At 39.1% G+C, this 26,778-nt stretch overlaps 1 protein-coding gene across 4 annotated transcripts; it reads left to right on the plus strand.

The window, feature by feature from the left end:
• Positions 1–961: 961 nt before the first annotated feature.
• On the plus strand, positions 962–26,778 carry LOC132275878 (uncharacterized). Of its 4 annotated transcripts, none has more exons than XM_059777063.1 (3): positions 962–2,016; positions 24,360–24,499; positions 26,238–26,778. In XM_059777063.1, exons 1-2 carry the CDS (start codon positions 1,339–1,341, stop codon positions 24,495–24,497), a joined length of 816 nt encoding a protein of 271 aa, XP_059633046.1. In that variant the 5' UTR covers positions 962–1,338; the 3' UTR covers positions 24,498–24,499; positions 26,238–26,778. The 4 variants fall into 4 exon arrangements, 2 of the variants coding, with proteins under 2 accessions (XP_059633046.1, XP_059633045.1); XR_009470794.1 differs by lacking the exons at positions 962–2,016; positions 24,360–24,499 and adding exons at positions 24,533–25,183; positions 25,271–25,493; XR_009470793.1 differs by lacking the exons at positions 962–2,016; positions 24,360–24,499 and adding exons at positions 24,534–25,183; positions 25,271–25,498.

Here is a 26,778-nt window from a genome sequence, read left to right on the forward strand (position 1 = left end):
TAAATTTTAAATTTGTCCAACCAAACACTAGAATGATTATTCATATACATATCATATTTGCAACCAAATAATAGAATTAGAATGACTATTCTATTATATTCCCATGCTCATTACATACTTGCATTTCATTCCATTCCTGCAAAACAAATGCAACATAATAGCAATCATATTTGTGGAAGGAAATGAAAGGAACCATTTTATTGAATTTACAACTATACCCTTTTTATAGATTTAATTTTTTATAAAATAATGACAAATTTGATATTAACAAAGTTGCATTAGAAATATTTGTCTTTCATCCCATTTTGAAATGATAACAAAAGTTACTATTCATGCCTTATTGCATTCCACTGAATCCTTTATTTTCCTTCCAACATTTCATACTAGAAACAATCTATCATCTTTATTACCATTATTATTATTTTTTTCCTTTCATTTCCATTGTGCCAAATTGGCCCTAAAATCACAACATAAGAGATTACGGATTATATATTAAAATTAGAGGTGCAACTTGGGTTACGTAACCCGAACCCACCCAAGCCCAACTTGATTTTTTATGGGCTTAGACAATCATTTTTATGATTAAGTTTGGGTTTTGGATGAAAAATTCTAACCCAAACTTAATTAGGGTTGAGTTTGGGTTGAGGTGCTATAAACCCGGGTCGAACCTGAACCCGGATTCTATATATATTTTTTTCCATATATATTTTTATTTGAAATGCATTATATATACTATTCAAATTACGATCACCTTTTTTCTTTCTAACTTCATTTGGTAAATCGTAATTTATTTTATGTTAACATTTAGTAGAATTAATTTTCTAAGAGTTTGTTGGTAATTTATTTATAAATTTGCAATAAGTTTTTAAAACTTTTTTTAAGAGTAATTTAATCATAAAGTAATTCAAGCCCACATTAAATTTGCACCGTGGAGATTGGTCATATGGATAACTTGAATTAGTCTGACTTTCTAACCCGAAATTTAAGTTCGAATTGTAAACCCGAGTTCAAAAAAAAAAAAGAAAAAAAAAAAAGAGATGAACTTGGGTTTAATAGCTAGGGTTGAATATAGAGTTAAGTTTAAGATCGGATTGAATGTAAGGTTAGGATTGGACTCGATTGAACATTTTATATATTGAGTTGCTCCAGTTCGCTTGAGTTGCAGCCTAATTTAAATCTACCGGGTCTAACAATTTTCGAGAAAAAAATGGGGAAGGGGCGGCGCAGATTAGGCTAAGTTATTATACTTACAACTCGCTCGAGTTCCACAGTTATAGGGAAAAAAAAGGAGAAAGGAAGGGCGGCGTTTGTAAGTCACAAGGCGCGTTGGAGTTTTGTATGCCTCCCACCCCAACCAAAAAAGGAAAAGAAAAACCTACACCCTTCCCATCTCTCTCACCCAAAAACTTGCAACAAAAGCTCTATACCCATTTTCTCTCACACCCGAAAGCCCTAGATGCAACAATGGCATTAAGCTACTCCCTCTCACACCGAAAAACCCTAGATGCAACAATGGCATTAAGCTACTCCCTCTCACACCGAAAAACCCTAGATGCAACAATGGCATTAAGAGCTCTCAACACAATCTACTCGAAGCTCCTCTCTCGAATGGCTGTTTGTTCCCTCCGCACATTCGCTCCCATCAACTCCAATTCCGAATCAGATATTCCAACTAATAATTCGGATTCGGACTTACGTTCAAAACAACTTCCTCATGCCGAAGGTAAGAAAAACAGAGCATTCAATCGATTTATGAAAGACGGGTCAACGTTCCCCCGCAAGGTGTTGAACGACGACGAGAAATATGCGAGGATGGACATGCCGGTGACCCGGAAGCAAGGGCTGAAACTGCTGGTTGCAGACAACTCTCTGAATGCCTTGGAAGAGGTGGATGATGATCCTCTGTCCGTGGAGGAGTACCGAATGAGTTACTTCGGCAACATCGATCTTCCTCAGAGCCTCTACAAGATGGGAAATATCGTAACGGAGCTCAAGGACATTGCGTTTAGCTTGAAAGTAAGTATTACTTTAGTAGAATCGGATATTTAAGTTGTGCTTGTAACTAATAGGTTTTTTTATTTTTTATTTTTATAAAAGAATTTGCTTTATCAATTTGGGACTACAATTGATGGGATTTCAAATACCGGGTAGATTGGAGAAGAAAAATTTAATCCTTTGAACTAATTTTTCTTTAATTAATTCCAAAGCACCAAATCCATGCAAACCCACACCGTCTATAAGGAAACAAATGTCTAAGATCTTCTTACTCTCTAGTTTATATTTATCTCTAGACTCTTGAGTGCTTTCCGTATGTCTAATGTCTTCCTACCCTGTAGTTTTTCTTTTATTTCTATATTCCATTCCATATCACATCTTCCAACTGCACTCAAGTTTAAACACTAAACTATTATATCACGCTCAATGAATTTGCGCCTACTCTTATTTATATTATAAAATTGGTTCTAGAATTATTAAAAAACATATTTTAAAGATATTTACGAGCAATCAGACAAATTTCTAGTTTAGAACATTTTGAGAAGTTAAAGTTCATTTTTTTTATATACTCATTTTACAATTTTATATCTATATATAATAATATTTTCACTTCGAATCCCATCTTACATCCAAACTAAAAACTGAATTTCTTTCTTTCTTTCGAATCCAATTGTTCCAAACATACAAATGGAATTTCATTTTAATTCCTATCTAATCCCAATTCCAACTCCTTTTTCATATTCAAATCCCAAAAGGAACTTTTTTTGGATAAGTAAGGTTTTATAAAAGGCCCTCAAAAGGGGAGCGATCCCAAAGAAGACAACGGCGGACCCACAATCGGCTCTATAGCTTTAAGCTATCCACAAAATTCAAAAGACTATCCATTGAATTACAATCCCGCCCATATACGCAAAAAAATAAAGAAGTAAGAATATTGTATTTAATAGCCCAAATGGGAGACTCCTCTCCTTTAAAGAATCTCCTATTTTTTTCGCACCACAGACCTTACCAAATACAAAGGGGAGTGGCCCTCCAAGCATCTCTGACTCGACTTTCCACTCTCCATCCTTTCTAAGTCTTTAACAAGTCGACCGTGGATTTTGGGAACACCCATGGAAGACCAAACGCAACCCAAAACATAGCCCAAACATCCCTAGCTACTGAGCAATGAATAAGGAGATGGTTGACAAATTCCCCCATCTTCTTGCACATGTAACACATGTCAACCACAATATGACTTCTTTCTCTAAGGTTATCAATAGTAAGGCTACTTCCCAAAGTGACAGTCCACGAGAATAATGCCACCTTCAGAGGAGCTTTTGTCCTCCAAATGGCTTTCCAAGGAAACATAGGGCCAGGGCGCTCCAACATGCATTTGTAGAAAGAATTGACCTCGAACACTCCTCTCGGGGTACCCACCCACAACATCTCGTCCATTCCCACCCTAACCACCACCTGTTTATAGATGAATGCTAGGAAGTCTGTAACCTCCAAAAGTTCCCAATCGTGAAACTGTCTGCGGAACTACACATCCCAAGTCACCTTCCCATTATCGAGTCGATAATAGTTAGCGACCACCGCATCTCTAGCCATAGCAATCCGGTAAATGCGAGAGAATCTACTGGCTAAATCCGAATCCCCACACCATTTGTTTTCCCAAAACTTGACATTACTTCCGCTTCTAACTTTGAACCGAATACGTTTGGAGAATTCATCCCAACCTCTACGGATAAGTTTCCAAGAGCCCATACCTGCTAGGGTTCTAGGCTCCTAACCTTCCTAGAAATCCACCCTTCATCGCCCTCCCCGTAATGACAAGCTATAACACGCCTCCAAAGCTTGAACCTTTCTCTCCCGAACCTCCACAACCACTTGCCCAACAATGCCTTATTAAACACATCTAGCCTTCGAATCCCCAAACCCCCTTTATTAATTGGAGAACACACCCTCTCCCAGTTAACCAAGTGGTACTTGAACTCACCTCCTACACCCCCCACAGAAACTTCCTTTGAATATTATCAAGTCTTCGAACAACTGTCTTAGGCATCGGAAATAGCGACATATAGTAGGTCGGAAGATTTGAAGTGTGCTTTTCATAAGTGTAACCCTCCCCCCTTTGGACAAGTATTGCTTTTTCCAACTTGCAAGCCTCTTCCCAAACCGCTCAACAATCGGATCCCACACAGAAACTCTCCTTGATGAGGCTCCCAAAGGGAGTCCCAAGTAGGAGATCGGAAAAGAGCCAACCCCACACCCCAGAGTATGCCAAGGCATGAATATCATCCACCTATCCAACTGGTACAATCTCGCTTTTCACAGTGTTAATCTTCAACCCTGAAACAACTTGGAAGCAGGCCAGTACGCACCGTAAATACCTCAACTGAAGGTGGATAGCATCACAAAAGACAATGGTGTCATTCACAAAAAGCAGGTGGGAGATGACCAACTGATTTGGAGCTTTACCCACCGAGAATCCATGAATGAACCCAAGATCACCCGCCCTCCCCATCAGATGGCTAAAGGCCTCCATGACGATAATAAATAAGAATGGGGAAAGAGGGTCCCCCTGCCTCAATCCAAGGGAACTAGCAAAAAAACCAGCTGGGGATCCATTCACTAAAACAGAGAATCGAGCAGTCGAAATACAGAAAAAAATCCACGACCTCCACTTTTGCCCAAAGCCCATTCTCTCCCTCAGGTACATCAAAAAATTCCAGCAAATATGATCATAAGCCTTTTTGATATCCAGCTTGCAAACAACCCCCGGAATACCACTTCTCTCCCTAGCCTCAATGCATTCACTAGCAATCAAAATTGAATCCAGAATTTGACGCCCTCCACCAAATGCATTCTGGGAGTTTGAAATCACCCCTTTGAGAACTCTCCACAACTGAAGACTTTTGCAATAATTTTATACACCACCCCAACAACACTAACTCCTTCGCCTCACATGCTCCACCCTCTTTGGGAATAAGAGTGATGAAGGAAGTGTTGAGGCTCTTCTCAAAAGAACCATGCAGAAAAAAAGAATCCAATGCCCCCATCACCTCAGCCTTCACCACCTCCTAATTCTGATGAAAGAAAGCTAAAGTAAACCCCTCCGGCCCTGGAGCTTTATCCCCATCACAGCTTCTTAGAGCCGCCAACTCCTCATCTTCCCCAAACGGCATTTCAAGCCCGTTTCTATCGCCTTCCGAGATTGTTGCAAACTCAAGCTCATTTGAAAAGTTGTTCATTTGAACTAGACTTGGTTTATAGCGTGCCCCTGTAAAGAGGTGATGATATGCTGTGTTTACATTTTTCTGAAGGAAAGAGGCATTGAAGGTTACAATGACAGAGAGGGCTCTTTCTGCAGTGAGGTCCTATGTTCATATAGAGTAAATTAAATAGAGGAGTCCTCTCCTTCTGAAAGCTTCTAAGGACTAATCCATGTGAGGGAGCCTTTAGTTTCTGGGAGACATTGATTCGCAAAAGATGGAATTTTGCCAGCGGTGGGATTCATGGGCGTAATAGGAAACTATGATTTGTAGTCTCTGCCTATTTTTACATGTCAATTACCTTACTTCTGTTTTTGCTTCATGTTCTTTTTAAATATTGGAGATTATAGCAGAATAGGTGGTTTATTTTTGCAGTATTTCAATTAAGCTCAACATTTCTGGAAGGGGAATTGTAGCATCAGGCTAGATTGTTTGTCAGGAACCTTTTATTATGATCCCCATAGTAATTATTCAATTAATTTGTCAGTTCCATTGAACAAGATTATGTACCATGTAGACCACTTTCTTGTGTATTTCTGGTATTCTCCATCCCTTAGAATGAATACTGTTGTTATAGGTGGAATATGAAGCATCCGGAGTGAGCTTTTGGTAGAAATAGCTAGGGGCACTTCCATACAGGATCTTCATGCAAGGTTAACAAATTACTTCAGAAACCCCCCCCCCCTCCTTTTCTTCTCTCTCTCTCTCTCTCTCTCGTGTTTTCAAAAACAAACTCATGAGATGGTGGATAACAATTAGGAAGTGCGAAAAATCGAGAGCCCACTTAGTGACACTGACAGTGCTCCCTTGGCTGTTTTTCTTTGGTAGAACACTTCCATTGATTTTAAAAGTGACATTTATATTGGGACGGAGGGAGTATTATTTATAAGTAACATATCATAAAATAGCGCTTGAAAAGGGAGCATAACCCAAATAGAAAGCTCACAGCCAAAACAATATGCTATATCCTCAAAATATCCCTAAAATTATCATATCTTCTACAAATTTACAATTTCAACCGTTTACCATAACAACTAACAAAAATAAGAATATAGAAAGAATAGAGAATTTGAGTGCCCAAGTAGGAGTCTCCTTCCCATCAAGAGATCTCCTATTACTCTCTCTACCAAATACCTGACCACCAGCAAAGAGGAGCAATTTTCCAAGCATCTCGAACTTGCTTCTATTGTACTTTCTCTTCAAGCTGTAAGCATGCTGTTTGTAGAATGAGGCATGACCAAAGAGACACTAAAGCAGGCAAGAATAAAGCCCTATCTGTCCCTAGTCACTGGGCAATGCAAGAGTAGATTGTTCACCGACTTCTCATCCATCTTACACATACAACACCAATTGACGATCAGCTACGCTGACTCTGCCTTCTCCTGAGGTTTATCAATGGTCAGAATCCTCTCTAAGGTTGTCCGCCCTAAGACCATGGTTGTTAAAATCGCGTTTCTAACTCGTATAATCGCACGATTTTACGATCCAACATGCCCAAATCGATCCGAATCGCCTAAAAATCGTTGCTTGTGTAGAATCGCTGGGAGTGTGGGTAGAATCGTGGGATCGTACGATTCTATACGATCCCAGTGATTCTAAATTACTCCATGTTTGTGGTCTTGTTTTGGGTTTAAGAGTTGTCAGAATAAGAAGAAGCCCTAGATCGATTAGCATAGTGCCACAATTCCTTCTCTTTCGCGGTCGACAAAGCAGCTCCGACGAAGAGATAAGATGCCTGAGGAAAAAAAAAAAGGAAAAAAAGAGTCGCTAGGGTTTCGGTGAAGAAGAAGAAGAAGCGGAGAAGGAGGAGGAGAGAGAGAGAACAAGAGATTAAGAGGGCTTACCTGAGAAACACGAGAGGGGCTGCCGGCTGCCACTGATATTTGGGAAATTGCAACAGGGGAACAGGGAAATTTGCTCTCTCTCATCTGTTGCTATGGTTTTATCCAACCAGATTGGTCTTGTGCCTTGTTCTTTTCTTTTTTCTTTGTTCTATTGTATAGTTGGGGCTGACGGGCTTTGCAAACTTCAGGTTTTTGAAGCCCAATGTAATATTTGCATTTATATAAATTTTGTCTTACCTCCCAAAAAAAAAAAAACAAAGGGAAATAGAAAATTTAAAATTTAAAAATTAAAAGATCTGTTTGAATATTTTTTTATGAACATACTCCTTAGACATTTGTTTAAGGATAGTTTTTGTTTAGAAAGTTACTTTGAGTTGTATTTTTATTAGTTTGGTATAATCTTACTATTCACGATCCGATTCTACGATTCCAATTCTGCGGAGCCCAAAACGATTGTACGTAGAATCCCGATTCTAACAACCTTGCCTAAGACAGCTACCTCTAAAGGGGTTTTTGTGTGCCCAAATAGCCTTACAAGAAAAAATGCAGCCCTTCCACATTCACTAATCACTTATAAAAGGGAGGACCTCAAATTCATCCTTCTCCTCCTCACCGATCTACAAATTATACAACAGCCCCAATAGCTCAACAAAGTCCTCAACCTTCCAATCTTGAGATGGTCTTATGAATTGTATATATCAAATCAGCCTCCTGTTTTAAGGCGATAACAATCGGTTATGGTAGGAAGTCTGTGTGCTGCAATCCGAAACAGTCTCTGAAAAACCACGAGTAATAATCTCTCTCCACACCAGTTAACCTTGCGGGGTAGCTCAGCTAGTCAGGCTTTGGGTTTTGCTCCCCAATGGTCACTAGTTCGAGACTCCGCAAGGCCATTGGAGGCTTGCGGCTTGTCCGATCGTTAACTTTAGGGCCTCATGGGATTAGTCGAGGTGCGCGCAAGCTGGCCCGGACACCCACGATTACCTTATTTATTGGTCTTTCTGTTTTACTTATCAAAAAAAAAAAAATAATCTCTCTCCACACCAGTCATCTACCCAAAACCATATACTCCTCCCATTATTCACTCGAAACCTAACATGTGTTGAGAATTCATCCAACCCTTCCTGATAACTTCCTCACCCACCCCTGCCAGCGCACGCACCTCCAAGGAGCACCAACCACCCCTCCCTTTCCTGAATTATAACTAATGACCCTCCTCCATAACACTTGATCACGCATCTCCAAAGCAACTTCCCCAACAAGGTTTTGTTGAACAAGTCCAACCTTTGAATCCCGAGACCATGTACTTGAATGGGCCTCCTCCCAATTAAAAAGTTGATACTTGAACTTGTCCTCCTTACTGCCCCGCAAGAAGTTCCTTTGGAATCTCTCCATCTTCTGAACAACGATGCTGGAGTTTAAAAGAGGGAGAGAAACTAGGTTCGAAGACTCAAAAGGGTATTCTTCAAGAGTAGAAGTCGCCCCCCTTTGATACATATTGCTTTTTCCACCTTGTAAGTTTCCTCTTGAACCGATCTAACTAGTGGATCCCACGAAGCCACCCTTGTCAGTGGATCTACCAATGGTAAACCCAAATACGTTGACCAGAATGTCCCACTGCACGCCCTAGAATATCAGCCAGAAAGTCTCATTTCCCCCACCTTCGCACCGACGCACTTTTCCCTATATTGACCTTTAGGCCAGACACAACCACAAAGCACACCAAAGCACTTGAAGATACCTGAATTGAGCCTCATCTGCCTCATAGATACAACTATTTCATCAACAAACAAAACATGGGATTATCTCCACCTGCAAAGACGTATCCCTGCCCACTCTAAAACCTCTAATATTGCCCAGATCCACTGCTCTCCTCGTCAGCTTACTGAATGCCTCCCTCACATTAATAAACAACAAAGGGGACAAGGGGAACCCCCTACCTCAACCCTCTAGAGCTACCAAAGAACCCAAATGGGGCCCCATTCACCAAAATTGAAAACCTCACTATAGAGATGCAAAAATAAATCCACCTCCTCCATCTCTCCTTGAAACCCATCCTCTTTAGCATACAAAGCAGGAAAGTCCTACATCTTTAGACTTCTCTACATCACGCTTACACATCACACGGGCACGTTGCTCCTCAGCATGGAGCCACATGCTGGCAATTAAAGCAGAATCCAATATTTGCCTCCCTCTAACAAAATCATTCCGGGTCTCCCAATTACATCATTCACCGCTTTATTTAACCTCAAGGGTAGGACTTTAGCTATTAGTTTGTAAACACTACCAATTGAACTAATTGGTCTAATGTCCTTGATGTCATTCGCCCCCCTTCTTTGGGATAAGTGTTAGAAAATTGGCGTTTATGCATTTCTCATACCGGTCATCCCACCTGGAAAGAGTGGACCACCCCCATTAACTCTTTCCTCACCACCTTCCAGTGCCTTATCTTTGTCACAACTCTTCAAGGTACAAACCATCGCCTTTTCCGTGAATGGTCTTTGTATCTCCTCTCTATCCTCTGCTGAGATCACATCAAACTCCAAACCATCCAGCAGTGGTTGTTGCTTGATGCTCTCCATATGCAAGTACTGTTCAAATGACATAATCTCCGTACTAACATCATCCTCCTTGCTCCACACAAGAACATTCACTAGGATTTCCCCAATATGGGTACTCCCTCGGATTGGGCTTGTCCCTTGTTTCCCTTCATTGGGCTTCTTTTGCTCCACTTAGTTGGGCTTGTACTGCCCAATATGTAATTATTTCATCATACATTTCAGTTGTTTAACCATGCGGGAAAAAAAAACCTATGAAATATTTCGTGTTTCAATCCCCTTCCTTGAGCCACAAATGTCACAATCCACCCAAAACCTGTGTAGATATTGTTACTTTTCACACTGTCCTCCGATGCTCAAAATGCGCTTACATGGTTAAGGGCGTCCACACATATAAGCATCAACAACTTCTGCTCCCACGACAATGTGGGAAGTTACAATCACTCCCTCTTAGGACCTAGCGTCATTGTTGGCCAACCTGTGCGCTTATGCACGCTCTCCCATTTTCGGCTGGGGATGGGCTCTGATACCATTTTTCATGACCTAATTAAAACCCATGTAGATATTGTCCGCTTTGCACACTCTCCTCTTGGTGCTCATGATTTTGCTCAAAACGCATCTACATGGTTAGGGGGTATCCACACATATAAATGCCAGGAACTTCTCCCCTCCAGCGATGTGGGAGAGTGTGCAAAATAGCCAATATCTACACTGGTTTTGGGCGGGTCCTTACAAAAAATCCTTGGACTTTTGCCGCCACGAAATCTCTTATAATATAGCAATCTTCCTGAGCACTAAGGTTGCATTCCTCTCCCCTGCACCTCACTAACTTGTCTAAACCCCCGCTCCCTCTGTACGATCAAACACAACAATTGCTATCAATATTCTGTCCTTCCTCTAATTAGGGTTCCCAAACACCTCCTTATTCCTTTCTTAACATGCACATTTAAAAAATCTTATATTTACGAATGGTCACTAGCCTAGGTGCTATAAGCTCTCCTTCCCAAACCAGAATGGGGAAAGCTGAGTGTTCAAGTCTCAGTAGAGGCATAATATATATAGTGGGTGTGTGTGTTTGCTTGAACTTTTGAGAAAAAAGAACATCCTCTTTTAAAAGGTGAACTTTGCTAACAAGGAAAAAGCTCTATCTACCTTCTACTTCATACCTTTCTTACCAATGCTTCACTATCTCCTTGAAGCCTTCGCCTGAGGCCACATGTTTTCAAATCTGAATGTGTTTATTTATTTATTTATTTATTTTTTCTGCCACAATCCACCACAGTCCCGCAACAAAGGGATGTGACCTGAGACTGGTCTAGCCAATGCCACCTAAATAGCGTCAGAATCATCTTCTCCCACTCCCTCGAAATAAAATCTTGTGTGCTATAAATTCTTACATTAAATGTCCTTGTCGAGTAGGACTTCATTCCTCCAGAACGTGGTAACAGCACAAAACCCAGAAAGCACAAAGCACGAGAAAGCGCCATGCTACAATAAATTGTATATCTTTAGATGAGATTGTGGACTTTTTGGGTTCTTTGGCTCCGTAGGGTTTTTGTTTGGTTCCTTGTTTATCTCTTGGGATGCGTTCTCCGTTTGAATGCTTTCTAATACATTTTATTTATTAAAAAAGAAAAACACAACTAGAATAAATAGTATAGACAAATCTGCTAAAGAAACTAATCGCTTTTCTTGGTCGTCTTTGTAGTCTAGATTATGTATACTTTTATTTTTAATTAGTATTCCATACTATTAGGGCCATTTCTAACACGAACACGAGACATTGTGTTAAATGGGTCATTTCTAACACGAACACAACATATTTATCCGACACGTTTAATTACACAGGTTAGTTATAAATGGATTTGCAAGTCAAACACGAACATGACACATTTAGTTACCATGTCAATTCGGGTCATAGTTGTTGAAGGTTCAATGTGCACTATGGTGCCAAAGGTCTTTTGGATCCTAAACACAAGGTGCAACATATGTGCATGGCTGATCAAAGGAAGGTGCGTATTTGATCATCATATATATTAGTTACTTCTTCCATCCCAAAATTCTTGTCCATTTTTCTATTTTGGATTGTCCCAAAATACATTTCCCATTCCAAAAATGGTTGTACTATTTTTTATAACATTCCCAAACTATCCTTCTGACATTGATTTAATTAAAGGAGTGCACTAATTACGGAGTACTATTTTGTCTTTTAACAATGATAAATTTGGAAATTCACTATTATCAATGCAATAAGAAAGTATTAAAAACCCACTACCATAAAAAGTTGGATTCCCTACACACCCTAAGAATTTTGGGACACATTATAAGTTTATAAAGTTTAATTAAACTATTCAACACATACTTGTCAATATTAAAATAAGAAATAACCAGTGGCCTAGCGGTATCGGCTTCTTACTTTTCAAAGGGAGGTCAGGGGTTCAAGTCTCAGAACAGACAAGTGTGTGTGAGTTCCAATTAGGGGGAAAAAAAAAAAGAAAGAAATATTTTCAACTTATCAATTCAAGAAAGGGTTAATTTCACTGACACCCTCTCAGGTTTGGCCAAACATCACCTTCAAACATCTTTCGAAAATAACTATCACTTATATTGGAAACTTTTGCTCCGTTTTTCACTCACGCCCCAATCGTTAATTGCACAGTTATGACACAATGTAAAATGACTTAAATATCCTTTGACTTTATCAAAACAACTCTTTAGCCTAAAAAATGATAAAAGACAAAAATATCCCTAAAACTATATATACATACATATATATACATACCCATTTTGTTTAAACACACACACACACATATATATCTATAGATACCCATTTTGTTTAAACCCATAATAGGTTTATACTATATATATATATATACATAATTAGTTTTAGATATGGACATACACATAATTAATTTTAAAACACCCTCTTTCTTTCTTTATTTATTTTATTATTATTATTATTTTTTCAATAATGGGTTCATACTATATACAGTCCTCACATCTTTAGTTTCCTATTATAATGTATAAATTATTTTGGAACTCCTATTAAATCTGTAACTTATTTTTAATTGTATTGAATTGAATTTGTATTTAATTATTTTTAACTGTTATTGTAACACCCCCAAATCAAATTACACAAAATTGACAATATATATGTCATACAGTTAGCTATATATATATTGATTATATATAATTAGTTGTTGTATTAGTGAAAGAAATGTTAATGGAGTTTGAGGATCAAGAGGAAGAGGAGCAAGATGAGGAGATTGAGTTGCCACCGAGTTAGGTAACTCGTCTTGACCCTAGATGGAGCTAACACGCTGCCATATGAAGCGGCACCCAGGAAACTAGGTCCCAAGGTGGCTGAAAATCCACGTCGTCGGACTTGGTGGCCACACCGTGTACGGTTGCGGCGGAGAGTTCATGCCGGCCGGCCTGGAAGGCACCTTGGCAAATACGTTGCAAAAGAGCTCCACCCGCTGTGAACGGTGATGGTTGGTGGTACAGATCCTCCACGCTAAAGCTCTACCCAATTCAAAATTTCCAAGCCCATCCAAGGCGTCAAGACCATCGACTCCACCAGCAATCTTTGGTTCGGCGTCCCTCCCACCAAACCACCACCGTCCACGGGACCGTGAATATCCACCACCACCCATCATTGCTAACCGTCGCCAATTTGTTAGTTTGTTAAAAAAATCAACGCTGCAATTTACAGCCGTTCTCCGTTGATGGCACAGAGATGTCGTCACCTACAATATATATTTGCGATTATAATATATATATATATATATATATATATATATATATATATATTTTAAACTAGGTCTATTTCTATTTATATAACTGAAGGTATAATGTATATTTTGGAATAAATAGGATTAAAAAATAAGGGGGTATAGTTGTCTTTTTTATATTATTAACGGAGATTTTAACGGAAAAATAGAAATAGACCTAAGTGATAGTTATTTTTGAAAGATGTTTGAGAGTGATATTTGGCCAAACCTAAGGGGTTGTTTGTGAAATTAACCCTTCAATAAATTAGTTAAATCAACATACATATATCTTTTCTATTTGCATATGAATTCAATAAATGTATATTTTTTTGATAAGTAAGATTGTATTAAAGCGCCCAAAAGGGGATGCATCCCACAAAACAAACACAAGACCAAATGGGGCCTCTAAATACTCAAAGAGCCCAAAATATCAACAATTTCCTCTATAGAATTACAATTTCTCCCTAGAACCTAACAAAAAAGAGTCCTAATAATAGAGAACTTAAAGAGTCCCTATAGGAGTCTCCTTTCGTTCAAAAGATCTCCTATTCCTTTCTAGCCATAAGCACCACCAGATGCATAGATGCATAAGGGTGCAACCCTCCAATAATCCCGAGCTCATTTAATAGAGAACAAAAAAGAGTGCTAATAATAGAGAACTTAAGAGTCCCTATAGGAGTCTTCTTTCCTTCAAAAGATCTTCTATTCCTTTTTAGCCATAAGCACTACCAGACGCATAAGGGCGCAACCCTCCAATAATCCTGAGCTTGGCCCCCACTATACACCCTCTCCAAGCCTCCACCAAAGCATTAGGGAACTTTGGCATGACCTAAAGAACCTTAAAAGTAAACCCCAACAATCCTGAGCCAAAGGGCAATGCAGGAGCAGATGATCCACCGTTTCCTCATCTCTTTTGCACATGCACAACACCAATTGATGATGAATTCAATAAAATCAATGTGTAATAAGAACAATTTGAGCTATGTGCCCAAAAAATAAAAAATTCTTTAAAAATGGGATTTTGATATATCAACTAAGAGAGGATTAGGTTAATTAATGCTCATAAATAATTTCATATGCATATGTATTAACCAAATTAAATGTGATTATGAATCTGAAATAATTATAATTTTCATTATGCACTACTTTAAACATATATTATCGTAAGTATTCATAATTAAGCACTAAATGCAACTATAAAGTTATGGATTTTGTCAAATATTTCATAATGTTGAAAAATATGATCATGATATGATATCAAACATTCTTTTTTTTTTTTTTTGATAAGTAAAAAATATATTAGAAAAACGTTCAAAAGGGGAACGCGTCCCTAATTCGCAAAAACGAAAAAACAGAAGTCAAACCTATGGACCAATAGAGTCCAAGAGAATAAAAAAATCATCAATCGAGGAGCAAGCGCTGCCTCTTACATAACAGAAAAGAAAGCGAAGAATATGAGACTTTAGGTTTGCTAAAGACGATTCCTTTCCTTTAAAATTTCTGTTATTTCTCTCCCTCCAAATGCACCACCAAACACAGTGTGGGGCGACCCTCCAAAAATCATGAGCATGACGAGTAGCAGGGTATCTTCTCCAAGCATTCATTAATTGAAAAGAATGCTTAGGCATTACCCATTGAACTCCAAAAATACTGAATATGAGATTCCAACAATCAGACGCAACAGGACAATGCATAAGAAAATAGTCCACGGAAAATAGTCCACGGACTCACCATCAGTTTTACAGAGACAGCACCAGTTAACAATGGTGTTACCTCTCTTGTGCAGATTATCCAATGTTAGAATTTTTCCCCAGGTAGCAGTCCAAACAAAGAAGGCGACTCTAAGAGGAGCTTTAGAGCGCCAAATACACTTCCATGGGAAATTATGTCCAATAAATTTAGACAAACACAAAAACATGGATCGAACTCCGTATCTACCATGAAGAGAGGGGGTTCACAAAATGTCATCACAACCTCTGCCAACATCCTTTTGTCTATACAATAGGTTCAAAAAGACGCATACTTCTGCTATCTCCCAATCCTGAAAAGAATGCCTAAAACGCACATCCCACATAACTCCATTGTTATCAAGATGATAACAGTCAATTACGTAAGCATGCTTATTCTCGGTTATACAAAAGAGACGAGGAAAGGAAAGTGACAACAACTAATCACCACACCATAAGTCTTCCTAAAATCTAACATTCGTACCATTACGAACCTTGAACTGAATATGGGTGGAAAACACATCCCAACCTTTCCAAATGAACTTCCAAACGCCAACGCCTCCATTGATAGATACAAGACGAGAGGACCAACCTCCACTCTCCTCCCCAAAACGACACGAGATAACTCTTCTCCATTGTTGATGACGCTCTTTATCGAACCTCCATAACCACTTCCCCAATAAGGCTCTATTAAAAGAGACCAACTTCCGAATGCCTAAACCGCCAAACTTCAAAGGTTTGCAAACTTGCTCCCAATTAACAAGATGATACTTAAACTCCTCTCCTTTTCCACCCCAAAGAAAATCTCTCTGAATTTTTTCGATCCGTTCAGCAGCAGAGCACGGGATTTGAAACAAGGATAAAAAATATGTGGGAAGGGACAAGAGGGTGCTCTTAATAAGAGTGACCTTCCTCCCTTTCGAAAGATATTGTTTTTTCCATCCCGTCAATCTTTTTTCATACGTGTTAATTATCGGATCCCAGGTCCCCACTCTTCTAGAGGATACTCTCAAAGGTAATCCCAGATAAGGGAGTGGAAAAGCACCCACTCCACACCCAAGAACTGCAGCTAAGGTGGAAATATCAAAAACATCCCCCACTGGGACAAGCACACTCGTTCCAACATTAATCTTAAGATCAGACAGCGCTTGGAAGCATGTAAGAATGCACCTCAAATACCTGAGTTGGGAAACATCAGCATCACAAAAAACCAAGGTATCATCTGCAAACAACAAATGGGATATCTCAATCTGATTAGCAACATCTCTACCAACTGTGAATCCCCCTATGTAACCCAGATCCTCTGCTTTTTTCATTAATCTGCTCAATCCCTCCATAACAATAAGTAATAGAAAAGACGACAAAGGATCTCCTTGTCTCAAACCACGCGAACTCGAGAAAAAAACAGCAGGAAAGCCGTTCACAAGCACAGAGAACATAACGGACGAGATGCAATATTCAATCCATTTTATCCATCGATCCCCGAACCCCATTCTTCGAAGCAAGTAAAGAAGAAATTTCCAAGTCACGTGATCATAAACTTTCTCGATATCAAGTTTGCATTAGACACCAGGAACTTCACTCTTCAACCTAGAGTCAACACATTCTCCTGCGATAATAACGAAATCTAAAATCTGCACCAACAAAAGCATTTTGTGACTCTGAAATAATTCCATCCAAAACATTTCGCATTCTAAGAACAAGGACCTCGGCAATAAGCTTATACATACATCCCACTAGACTGATTGGCCGGAAGACCTTAATGTCAGAGGCGTCGCCCTTCTTAGGAATAAGAGCAATGAAAGATGCATTCAATGATTTTTCAAATGTGCCATGAGAATGAAAATCCTGAAACGTGCCCATTACCATAGTTATTAAAGGCATTGGAGCCTAGGCGCGAGGTGCACGGCGAGGTGCACGCCCGAGTGATGTGAGGCGCACAAGTAAAAATTTAAAACAATAATTCTTAACAAAAAGAACACAATTAAACAATAAACATCCAGTAATAAAAATACTAAATATATCACAATTAAACCAATAAAGCAACCAGCAAAATAGCCCAATTAAAACAATAAAGCTCCATTAAGAAAAACTGCAAATAGAAGGTATTTAGTTTCAGTTTTGAGTGATAAAACCAAACAATCTTAAACAATCTCAAAGGAAGAAGAAAAAAACAGAACAGAAAAAGAAAAAGGAAAAAAAAAAAAAAGCAGGAATGGTAAATTTATTTTATTCTTTTATTGCACAAGAAGACAAAGTTCATTGCAATAAACTACTCCCCTTTCTTTCTTTCTCTTTTTGGTCTTTCTTTATTTGTTCCACTCTCTCACGTTTCTATGTTGTATCCATTTTTATTTGATCATTGCATTTCTTTTCTTTATTTTATTCTTTTATTGCACAAGAAGACAAATTTACAGCACATGGAAAAAGCTGAACAGCACATGGAAAAGTGAACAACACATGGAAAAAGCTGAATAACACATGGATTAAGTAATCAGGCGCGCCTAGGCGCTCCTGAATAAAAGCATCAAGCGCGTCCCAGGCGCGCGCCTAATGAAGGTCGCTGCGCCTAGGCTATTATGAGTGCGCCTGTAGGTGCCTAGTGCCTAGGCGCGTGCCTAGGCGTGCCTTTAATAACACTGTCCATTACCTCATTGCGCACCACCTCTCAACTCTCCTTAAGAAACCGCATAGTGAATCCGTCTGGCCCTAGAGCTTTATCACCATTACAATTGGATAACGCCTTAAGAACTTCCTCTTCAGAGAACGGAACGTCAAGCCTATCACTATCCAGCATAGAAATAGCATCGAAATGCAAACCGTCAAATTTGGGTCTCCATCCCAAAGTCTCGGTATAGAGCTGCTGATAAAAAGAAACAATTCCCCCATGCACCTCATCTTCTTTCCACAATTCTGAACCATTCACATGAATGTGCCCAATGTTATTGTATCTTCTATGAGCGTTAGTAAGCCTGTGAAAGAATTTAGTATTGCGGTCGCCTTCTTTGAGCCACAGAGCTCGAGATTTATGACGCCACGAAATCTCCTCCATAGTAGCAATCTCAGCAAAAGTCGCCAGACAAGATGCTCTTCTAGAGCGCAGAGACTCTGAGCCTTGCCCTAGCTCATCAAGACGATCAAGTTCAGCAATATAAGCCAGGACTCTATTTTTCTTCCATTCAAGATTCCCAAACACCTCTTTGTTCCACTTCTTAAGCTCATATTTGAGAATCTGAAACTTCTTAGCAAGCACATAACTGGTAGAGCCTGTAAACGTTGCTTCCCCCCACCAGGACTGGACCTTCCCTTGGAAGTCCTCAGCTCTCAACCACATATTTTCGAAGCGAAATGGTGTGCGTCTAGATGTCATACCTCCACAATCAAGGACTAAGGGCTCGTGATCAGACGTGACTCTAACCAAAGCTGCCTGAGTGACATCCGGGAACTTCTCCTCCCAATCTCCAAAATTCAGGAATCTATCTAGCCTTGATAGAGTAACTGGGTCTCTGCCGCTTGACCAAGTGAAAGTTGCCCCTTCCAATGGCAAATCAATAAGAAGGTGACCATCAATAAAGTCAGAGAACTGGGTCATCTCCAGAGACCACCTCCCCCCTGTGGATCTCTCAAATGGAGATCGAACAGAATTGAAGTCCCCGCCTAAGCACCAAGGCAACGAGTTCTTGCCAAAAAACAGGTCTTTCACAATCAATAACGGGTCTATAAACTCCAGAAAAGACCCAACTGAAAGTATCATCTTCCATCTGAAACACTCATGACGAAGAAAATAGCCCTTTCCAGAAATTCGTTCCGGACATCCATTTGCGATCCCACATAATAAGAATGCCGCCCGATGTGCTGGAGGCGTTCAATGCTTCCCAATCCAAGAACCTACTTCCCCAAAGGCTTCTAACCACATCATCAGTAATAGAAGCCAACTTGGTTTCTTGCAAACATATAACATGGGCATTCCACTTCCTCACAGTGACTTTAACCACCCTTCTTTTGTCCGGATCATTTAATCCACGGACGTTCCATGTAATAATTCGTATCTTCATTGAGAACCAAAAATAATCAATGCCCTTCCTCCCTGCTTCCCACTCCTGGTCCTTCCCCTTTCTTTATTCACTCCATCCTTCCCTTCGTAATTGACATTGGAAATAAGGTTCTTAACCTCCTGATCTCCTTTCCGATGTGCATATTTCCTATTTTTATCAACTTTTGTGCTTTTAAAGGTCTCTGTATGGTTATTTCCTGCCACAATAACATGAAGAATGGATTGTGTTCGGTCATCATCACCTTCCGAGGAGACACCCAAAGCTTCACTGACCTCGCCAATATTATCAAACACCTAGTCCATACCCAAATCGTTTGTCGTCTCTAGGCAATCAGGATGCACAGTTGCTAAGGGTTCCATAATGTCCACGTCAAATTGATCAATATCCCAGGCAAGAGGACAGATCTGTTGAGAAGAAAACTGATCTTCAAACTCCTCCCCTTTGCTTTCAACACTGTTCTGATACAAGTTTAATTGCAGATTCAGCTCTGTTCCATGGTCATCCGTAAAATTTGTCATCAAATCATGGGTGTAATTAGTCCCAGTCACGGAGGGTAAACCATTTAAGCCTTTTAGAGCAACAAAGAGCTTAAGTTCGTTAAGTAAAGTCATGGCTAAATCATCTGTCAGCTTGAAATGAAGGTCCCGTCCTACACATACTATGACCCCGTTGGAACAACTAACACTTCCGGACGTGATCATTGAAGACAATGACTCTTTAGCCCGTGGAACAATGGCCTCAGAAAAACCCCTCTTATGATCCAAACAATACTCCACACCACCGCCACCATTTCCCATCACCTCACAAGTAGGGGTAGAAAATGAGCTCTTAGAATGAGAAACAGAGGTCAAACCTGGAGAAGGAGAAGGAGAAGGAGAAGGAGAGCATGCTACCCATTTATGTTTTTCAGTACGAGTCCATCGAGTGCCTTGGCGACTAGCTGAAGCAACCGGCAGTCTCCACTTTTCTTTCTCAGTCCGACGCTGAAATGAAGAAGAGGAGAGAGTTTGGTTTTGGATTTGAGCTTGAACCTGGGCTTGTCTTTTAGATGGATCTGGTTCGTTGAGAAAGGAAACAGAAAGTGAGTTGGGTCCTCTAAATACCCGTCTTTTAGTGTGGGCTGTCTTAGGCCCAAAGTCAGGCTTGAACTTGAGCCCATTCCTCCCAGACCCAAAACTTAACACTTTAGCTTGCCCTGAACCCCTCCAACCTAAATCAACCTTAGGCCAATTTGTGCGGCCCTACCCAACCTCTTCACCAACCCTTGTAGATAAGGATAGGGACGAATCTGGAAGTGAGCCTCTACGAGCGCCACGTGTAATTTTATTCTTGTCAGCTGCAACGCGCTTAACCGGCGCGTCTCGGCTACTTGATTCCTCGCACAAATTTTTTGAAGTTCTCTATCTTTCAGCCATTGTTGGACCTGTTGCACCGCTTCTTTCCCTTTGTTAAGAAGCGAATTCCATCCTTCCTCAGTCATAAGATGAGACCCGTCACTGCATTCAAGACTCTCTGTCGAGGGAACCAACTCCGGCGCGACTTCTTCCCAGATCGCCACCTTGTAACTGAAGGTGTCATCATTAATAAACACGAATTGCGGACAGGTCGATCCTATTCTCACTGTAATCCGAACGCTTTCGGCGTCCCTTGTTTCATCTGCAACAACTCCCATAAATCCGCCGCACAACTCCCCTACTTCAACAAATAAAGCATGACACCATAGGTGAAGGGGCAGTCCAAACATCCGGATCTGTTTGAGACCTTTGTCTCTAAGGACGCCGCAACAACCAACCCTAAAAGACCACACATCGATCCACAAGGTTGCAGATCCGCATTGACGCCGGCCTTCCTTCAACACACGTTGAGCTTTTGCTTGAGAAGGAAACCTGAATAGGAGCAACGAATCGGATAAGGGAGTAACCCCCACTCCACAGGACGTATTCCATGCTCACACCGCCCCTTCCTCCACCCGATCACATCCCCCAACTTCCTTGTCAAAACGACCGACCAAGCAAGGTGAGAGAACTGATTTCCTCCCTCTGACGGGCTCCTCGTCGATGTACAAAGACGGCCCTCGATGTGGAACTGCTGACTTCACATCCCTTCTCAGTGAAATTCTTGGAATCCTTGCAATTTCTAAAAAAGATTTCATCGCAAACTGAAACTGAAAAACAAAATCACGATCGCCTTGAAATCGCCCCTAGTGGGGTGAAATCGCCCATAGTGACATTCTAATTTAGTAGTCATTTGATAAAAGAAAAATGATATGAATAAATTATTGAAAAATAGAGAACAAATTTCACTTACCTTAAAATATTCTGTTCATCTCTGTCAGGTGTCCCAACGGCAGGGGGAATCAAGAGAGGTAAGTGGAATTTACCCAAAAATTGAAAGACACTTTTTTTTTTGGCCTGGGACATACTAAAAAGTGCATGCCAGTGAGCCTGACTAAAGGGGCTTGGCCTTTACTAGGTCAAGGCTCTCTAGCTGAGCCTCGACAAGCCTGGGACTTTTTTAGAGCCTAGGTGTGCCCTTAACAACTATGGTATGGGATGACACTATTGCAATCCAAGCACGATTAGTCAAACGTAAACACATTTATTTCATGTCGTATCAGTTATTGTCACTCCTACCTAGTATTTTTATTTCGGGTTGGATCAGTAATAGCAGGTTCATTCTTGTTTGAGGTGGTGGTCTATGTTTTCAAAATTTTAAAACCTAGACCGAATGCTTGCATTTATGATTGGATCATTAATAGCGGCACATGTCGCGTGACATCTCTCCCATTGCCATCCCCTATATGCCATGTTGCAACCGAGCTGCCTCCCACCCCTTTTTGGTTGTTAAGAAGACCCTCTCCTTTTGTTCGCCTCTTCTTTTTACGTGCTTCAGGCGCTTGCAAAGACCCTTGTCCCCAACCTCTCTTGTCCCTTTTACCTCTACTTCTCATATTTCAATTTCCGGCATACTTCCGATGCACACTTGGCTTCGTCCTTCTCTCACCACCAATCCTTCTCTTGAGTTAACAACTTCTCATGTTGATCTCTGAGCGATGCTACTGTCAGAGTCAATTCTGACATGGTTCTTCCAACACAGCCACCTGATAAAACACCTTCCCGTCCCCCGCCATCACAAAAGCGGGTTTCTCCTCTCTGTCCAGGCCTAAAATTTTATTCTTTTCATGTTTACCTTTTCATTTGCTTTTACGCCCTTAAAATCACCACACTGATCCCCAATTGCAACGAATTGTGGATGGCACCATAGATGGAGCTGCACACCATACAATAGAATTCGCCATTCCTTGCTCTTCCTCATAATGCCAGAGAATCCCACTCTGTATTTAAAAAAGCATCTCCCCACTATGGTTTTCCCTTTTTTAAAACCTTATTTGCCTCATTGCGAGAATGTAGCTTGAATAGAAGTATTGGGTCCCCGGCAATGAAGTCACACACCTCAGTCATCACCATTCAAGACTTCATAGCCCACTCTTCTGTCTTCTCGAGGCTTGCGACTTCTGTGTAGAAAAAACCAAAAAGGCACAGTTATTAAGTCTCTTTCCTTCTCTCGGCACTCCCACATCCACTTTGATGTGCCCTCCATTTGACGACAATAGCCCGAAAGTGAGAATGCGCGGTAGTCTTACTACCTCCAAAAACCTTCTCCTCTTCATACAGACTTGTCACAAACATAAGATCACGCTAAAGACAGGTCGACGCTTATCCTTGCCCTCTCTATCGCGCAAAGAATATAATGCAACTCTCTATTGCTGAAGATATCTTGAAATGCTGATGCTCAGTCTTTATAAGTAACATTACATCATCTATCAACGGAATTTTGTTTCATTACTTCTAATCCATGCCTTGGACTTGGAGTACTAATGCCCAGTTGCAAAGGTCAAATTGCAGTCTTTTATTTCTATCGTTCGAGAACATCAATTCCATGCTTGTCATTGCTAGTTTTAAAAAATGAAGACTGCCCGTAATGAGAGCATGTTGTTCACAGCATGAAATGTTTCGAATATCTAATTCAATCTGAATTTTTACATTGTGTTTAGCTATAACTTCCCTCTTCTAGGGAATTTTATTATTATCATAGTTAGTAAATTACGCTAAGGAAAAAGAGAAGAAGAAGGATTTGGGAATGTATGAGTATAATTCGACTTTTTTTTTATTTTTTTATTTTTTTTATTATTTTTTTTAATACATTGCAAAATTCGGCCAAATAAACGGAAAAGAAAAATACGAATACGGATACATACATGTATAACACGTATGAGGTGAAAATTCGGGACAAAAAATTAAGCTATACACATCTTATATATTTTCTTCTATATCATATACTTGTAAAGACAATAAAAGAAAATGTTACAATTAATAAAATAAATCCCATTTTATGCAAATTTACACCGTATGCCTCAACTTCCATCGTAGAATCTGGTATTAGCTTCGTGCATAAAGTTGAGTAAGTTGGTAATTTGTATGATTGAGTCATACAACGTAAATTCTAGGACTCAAATACAGATACACTCTTCACGAAATCAATAAAAGATCGAGTCTGAACCACATTGAATTGAATATCATTCGAAATAATATGCTTAGCAATTTTTTTATTTACCTCACTCCTATTTATTTTCTTAATTATTTCTGGCATGGTGTATTTGATGTGAACCCTTTGAAGATGAGGGGGGAAATTTAACAAGTCTACATTGTTCAACATCAGTTGAAGTAATGTAGTCTCAACTTTTTTTTTTTGTTCAGACCACCGGTTGCTAATAGTAATGTAGTGCTTGAGAAAAATATAGAATTAAAATTGAAATGTAAATAAAAATAATTGGGTTATCAGGAAACATAAAATAGATAAATAAATAAATGAATTAAAGGGCTAAACATATAAAATCGTTTCATTTGGGTTAATAGTGAAAACCGTATCTTTCAAACTTCAATTTCAAGCGGGAGCATTTCCCAAAGCATCGTACGTACACGTCTAATTCGTGAATTTACTTCCAGGATTGTCATTTCTATTTTTGTACCTGATTCTTAAAAACAATCAAGAAAGATTCTGGCTTCATGTGATTAAAATGTTTATCTTTTCGTTGTTATTTGTTACTATATTTTTGCCTTTAATGCTGTTTTTATATTTTGCCTCCTTAGGAATCCTTCATCGAATGGTGCGTGCCATTTACATCAAGGAAGGAAATTTTCCAAACATTGACAATTTTATTGCAAGTTCTGTATCTTTTATCAACGAAGGAAATTTTAAAAGCATCCACAATTGCATCCCCAATTTAGTCGTAAGTTCAATATATACATAACTTTAATTTTTAATTTTATTTTTTATCTAATTCAGATTTTTTTTAACAATTATATTGTTTGATCTTTAAACAACATGTTTTTTGTGGACCCCAACAACTTTTTTTCGAACAGAAGCACAACATTATATTAGAAAATTATGGGTTGTTCAAAAAGGGCAACACTGATTGGCATGTGGCTGGGGTTTCCAAGACCAGATATATCTCGATAAATGACTTCATGTGGTTGGTACTCTGGATTCCTAAAAAGTACAAAAAAAGGATTTATAATTACCTGTTTAAGCAGCAAATTTATGTTTTGGAGAGTTCTCCAATGACACTATTAAAATACTCAGTACTCTGTTCTTGGAGAGCACCATTCGATGGACAGTACAAGTTAAATGTTTCTGTGTTTTTTAAGAAAAATCTTGGTGGGACCAAGGAAGCTTGTTGTGGAGAAGTATTAAGAGATTGTAGGGGAAGGATTTTGGAAATTTTCTATAAGCCATTTCCTGATGCAACATCTAGAGATGAAGTATTGTTACTTGGAGTGCTTCATGGGATAGATGAAATTCTTAAAAGGAGATTGGAAGCAAAGGATATATTATTGGAGATTAACCATAAAAAAATTGTCAAGGTGCTAAATCGTGAGAACGATATACCAATTGAATGTCTTGGACTTTATCAGTAAGTTTTTTGTATAAAGTTCGAGTTTATTCTTAAAATTTATATTCAAGTTTCCAATTATATTGATATAAAACTATTGTGATGCAGCAAAATTTTTGGTTCGTTAGAATTTGATAAATATGAAATATCGTTTCAATATTTTCAAGGAAACACGGTAGCTAATAGAGTTGCGTATATAGCTTCGCATCTGACCGTGGGACAGAGTTTTCCCATAGGCGATAGAGGTTTTGAAACAGAAGTCAGGCATGATTGATTGAATATTCCGCGATATGAGATCATCCCGAAAGAATCGTTTGATGAGGAATTTGAAGTCTGGTACTTTTACTTTTCTTATAGTATTCTAAATTCCTGAAATGAGAAAGTAATTACTGTGATCTTGTGTTGCTCACCCGGCATTAGAAACAAAAATAAATAATAAGGGGAAATTTAAATTTCTCTATTTCATCAGTATTAAAGTAATCCTTGTAAGTTTGTGTTTTCTATATATTCTAGACTCCATCATGACAATCACACTTATTTCTGCTCCTATAAGCCTATTTTTACTAATACAATTTTCTTTACCTTTATTCTAGTAAATTACTCCGTATAAAGTTATCTAGGAGAAAAGAATTGTTAGCTGAATATATTTTCTGCAGATTGTTATCTGGTTCATTATGCTAGCAGCGAGTAGCTTATGAGCTGATCACAATAACAATGCCCTTTCACTGATTGTTCTACTCCAGTTTGTGCCCGCACTATATTTGATTTTCCTATTAAGTTCACTACTTATTAAAGCAACTGGTGTCGTCACAAAACCAGTTTTTAGCAAGGGATGCATATAATCTGATATTGTACATGTTTGCTTACTATGTAACTTTAAATTAAATCAATTTATGTTATTTATTTGTCACTTTATGCTTTTAACCAATTTAGTTTAAAACTTCTACCAGTGTTATGCCATTTGTGCTCATTTTTATCACTTTAATATTCCTTTTCTCAATTTTTTTTGTTTTTCCCTCTCTCTCAAGAGTTGCGTAATTGTGTTGGAATTGATGATTCAATTTTGTTCTTCCAGGTTTTAGGGGCACCATGGTATTTGCTGTCAGTGGACTGGTATGTATCGTGCTGGAAATCATATTGCAAAAAAGATTTTAGCCCTACAAAATGCCTTCTTAATTATTTGGAAAACTGGAATGTGACGCTCTTGACCATGACGAGGATTGCAAGAATTGGGCCAATAGTACAAACGTTTTTAAGAGTTGGATCCTGACAATCATGATCACTTTCAAGTATGTAATATTTTAAAAATGCAGTGACAAAAAGTGGTCTCCTCAAAGTTTCTTGAAAAGTCGGTTGGGTTTCCAAAACTTTAGGAATGTTTTCTCCAATTTTTATTACTGGTATCCACAAACAACGAGGTTGTCTTTATTTCATTATTAGCAATTAGCATCAGTTCTGTATCCATTTTGAAAGTAATAATTCTCGTTCCATAAAACTTAAATGTGGAACGTCCCAATGTAAATTTATCATATTAGGTGCATCCAGCATGAATAATCGGCTAATTATTTGTTTGTATCTTATCATCATCGAATGAAATGATTATATATGTTTGGATA

The sequence above is a fragment of the Cornus florida genome, unplaced genomic scaffold (assembly GCF_030987335.1).
Source record: "Cornus florida cultivar Cherokee Brave unplaced genomic scaffold, ASM3098733v1 CherokeeBrave_3.0.0_Hap2_Chr10, whole genome shotgun sequence".
Classification (NCBI taxonomy): domain Eukaryota; kingdom Viridiplantae; phylum Streptophyta; class Magnoliopsida; order Cornales; family Cornaceae; genus Cornus; species Cornus florida.

What these genes read in the sequence shown, in the direction of transcription:
- LOC132275878 (XM_059777062.1), top strand. Translation starts at nt 1,339, where the DNA reads ATGCCTCCCACCCCAACCAAAAAAGGAAAAGAAAAACCTACACCCTTC. An exon ending in ACATTGCGTTTAGCTTGAAA is followed by an intron (nt 2,017 to 26,237) that starts GTAAGTATTACT and finishes TTGTTCTTCCAG; the next exon opens with GTTTTAGGGGCACCATGGTA.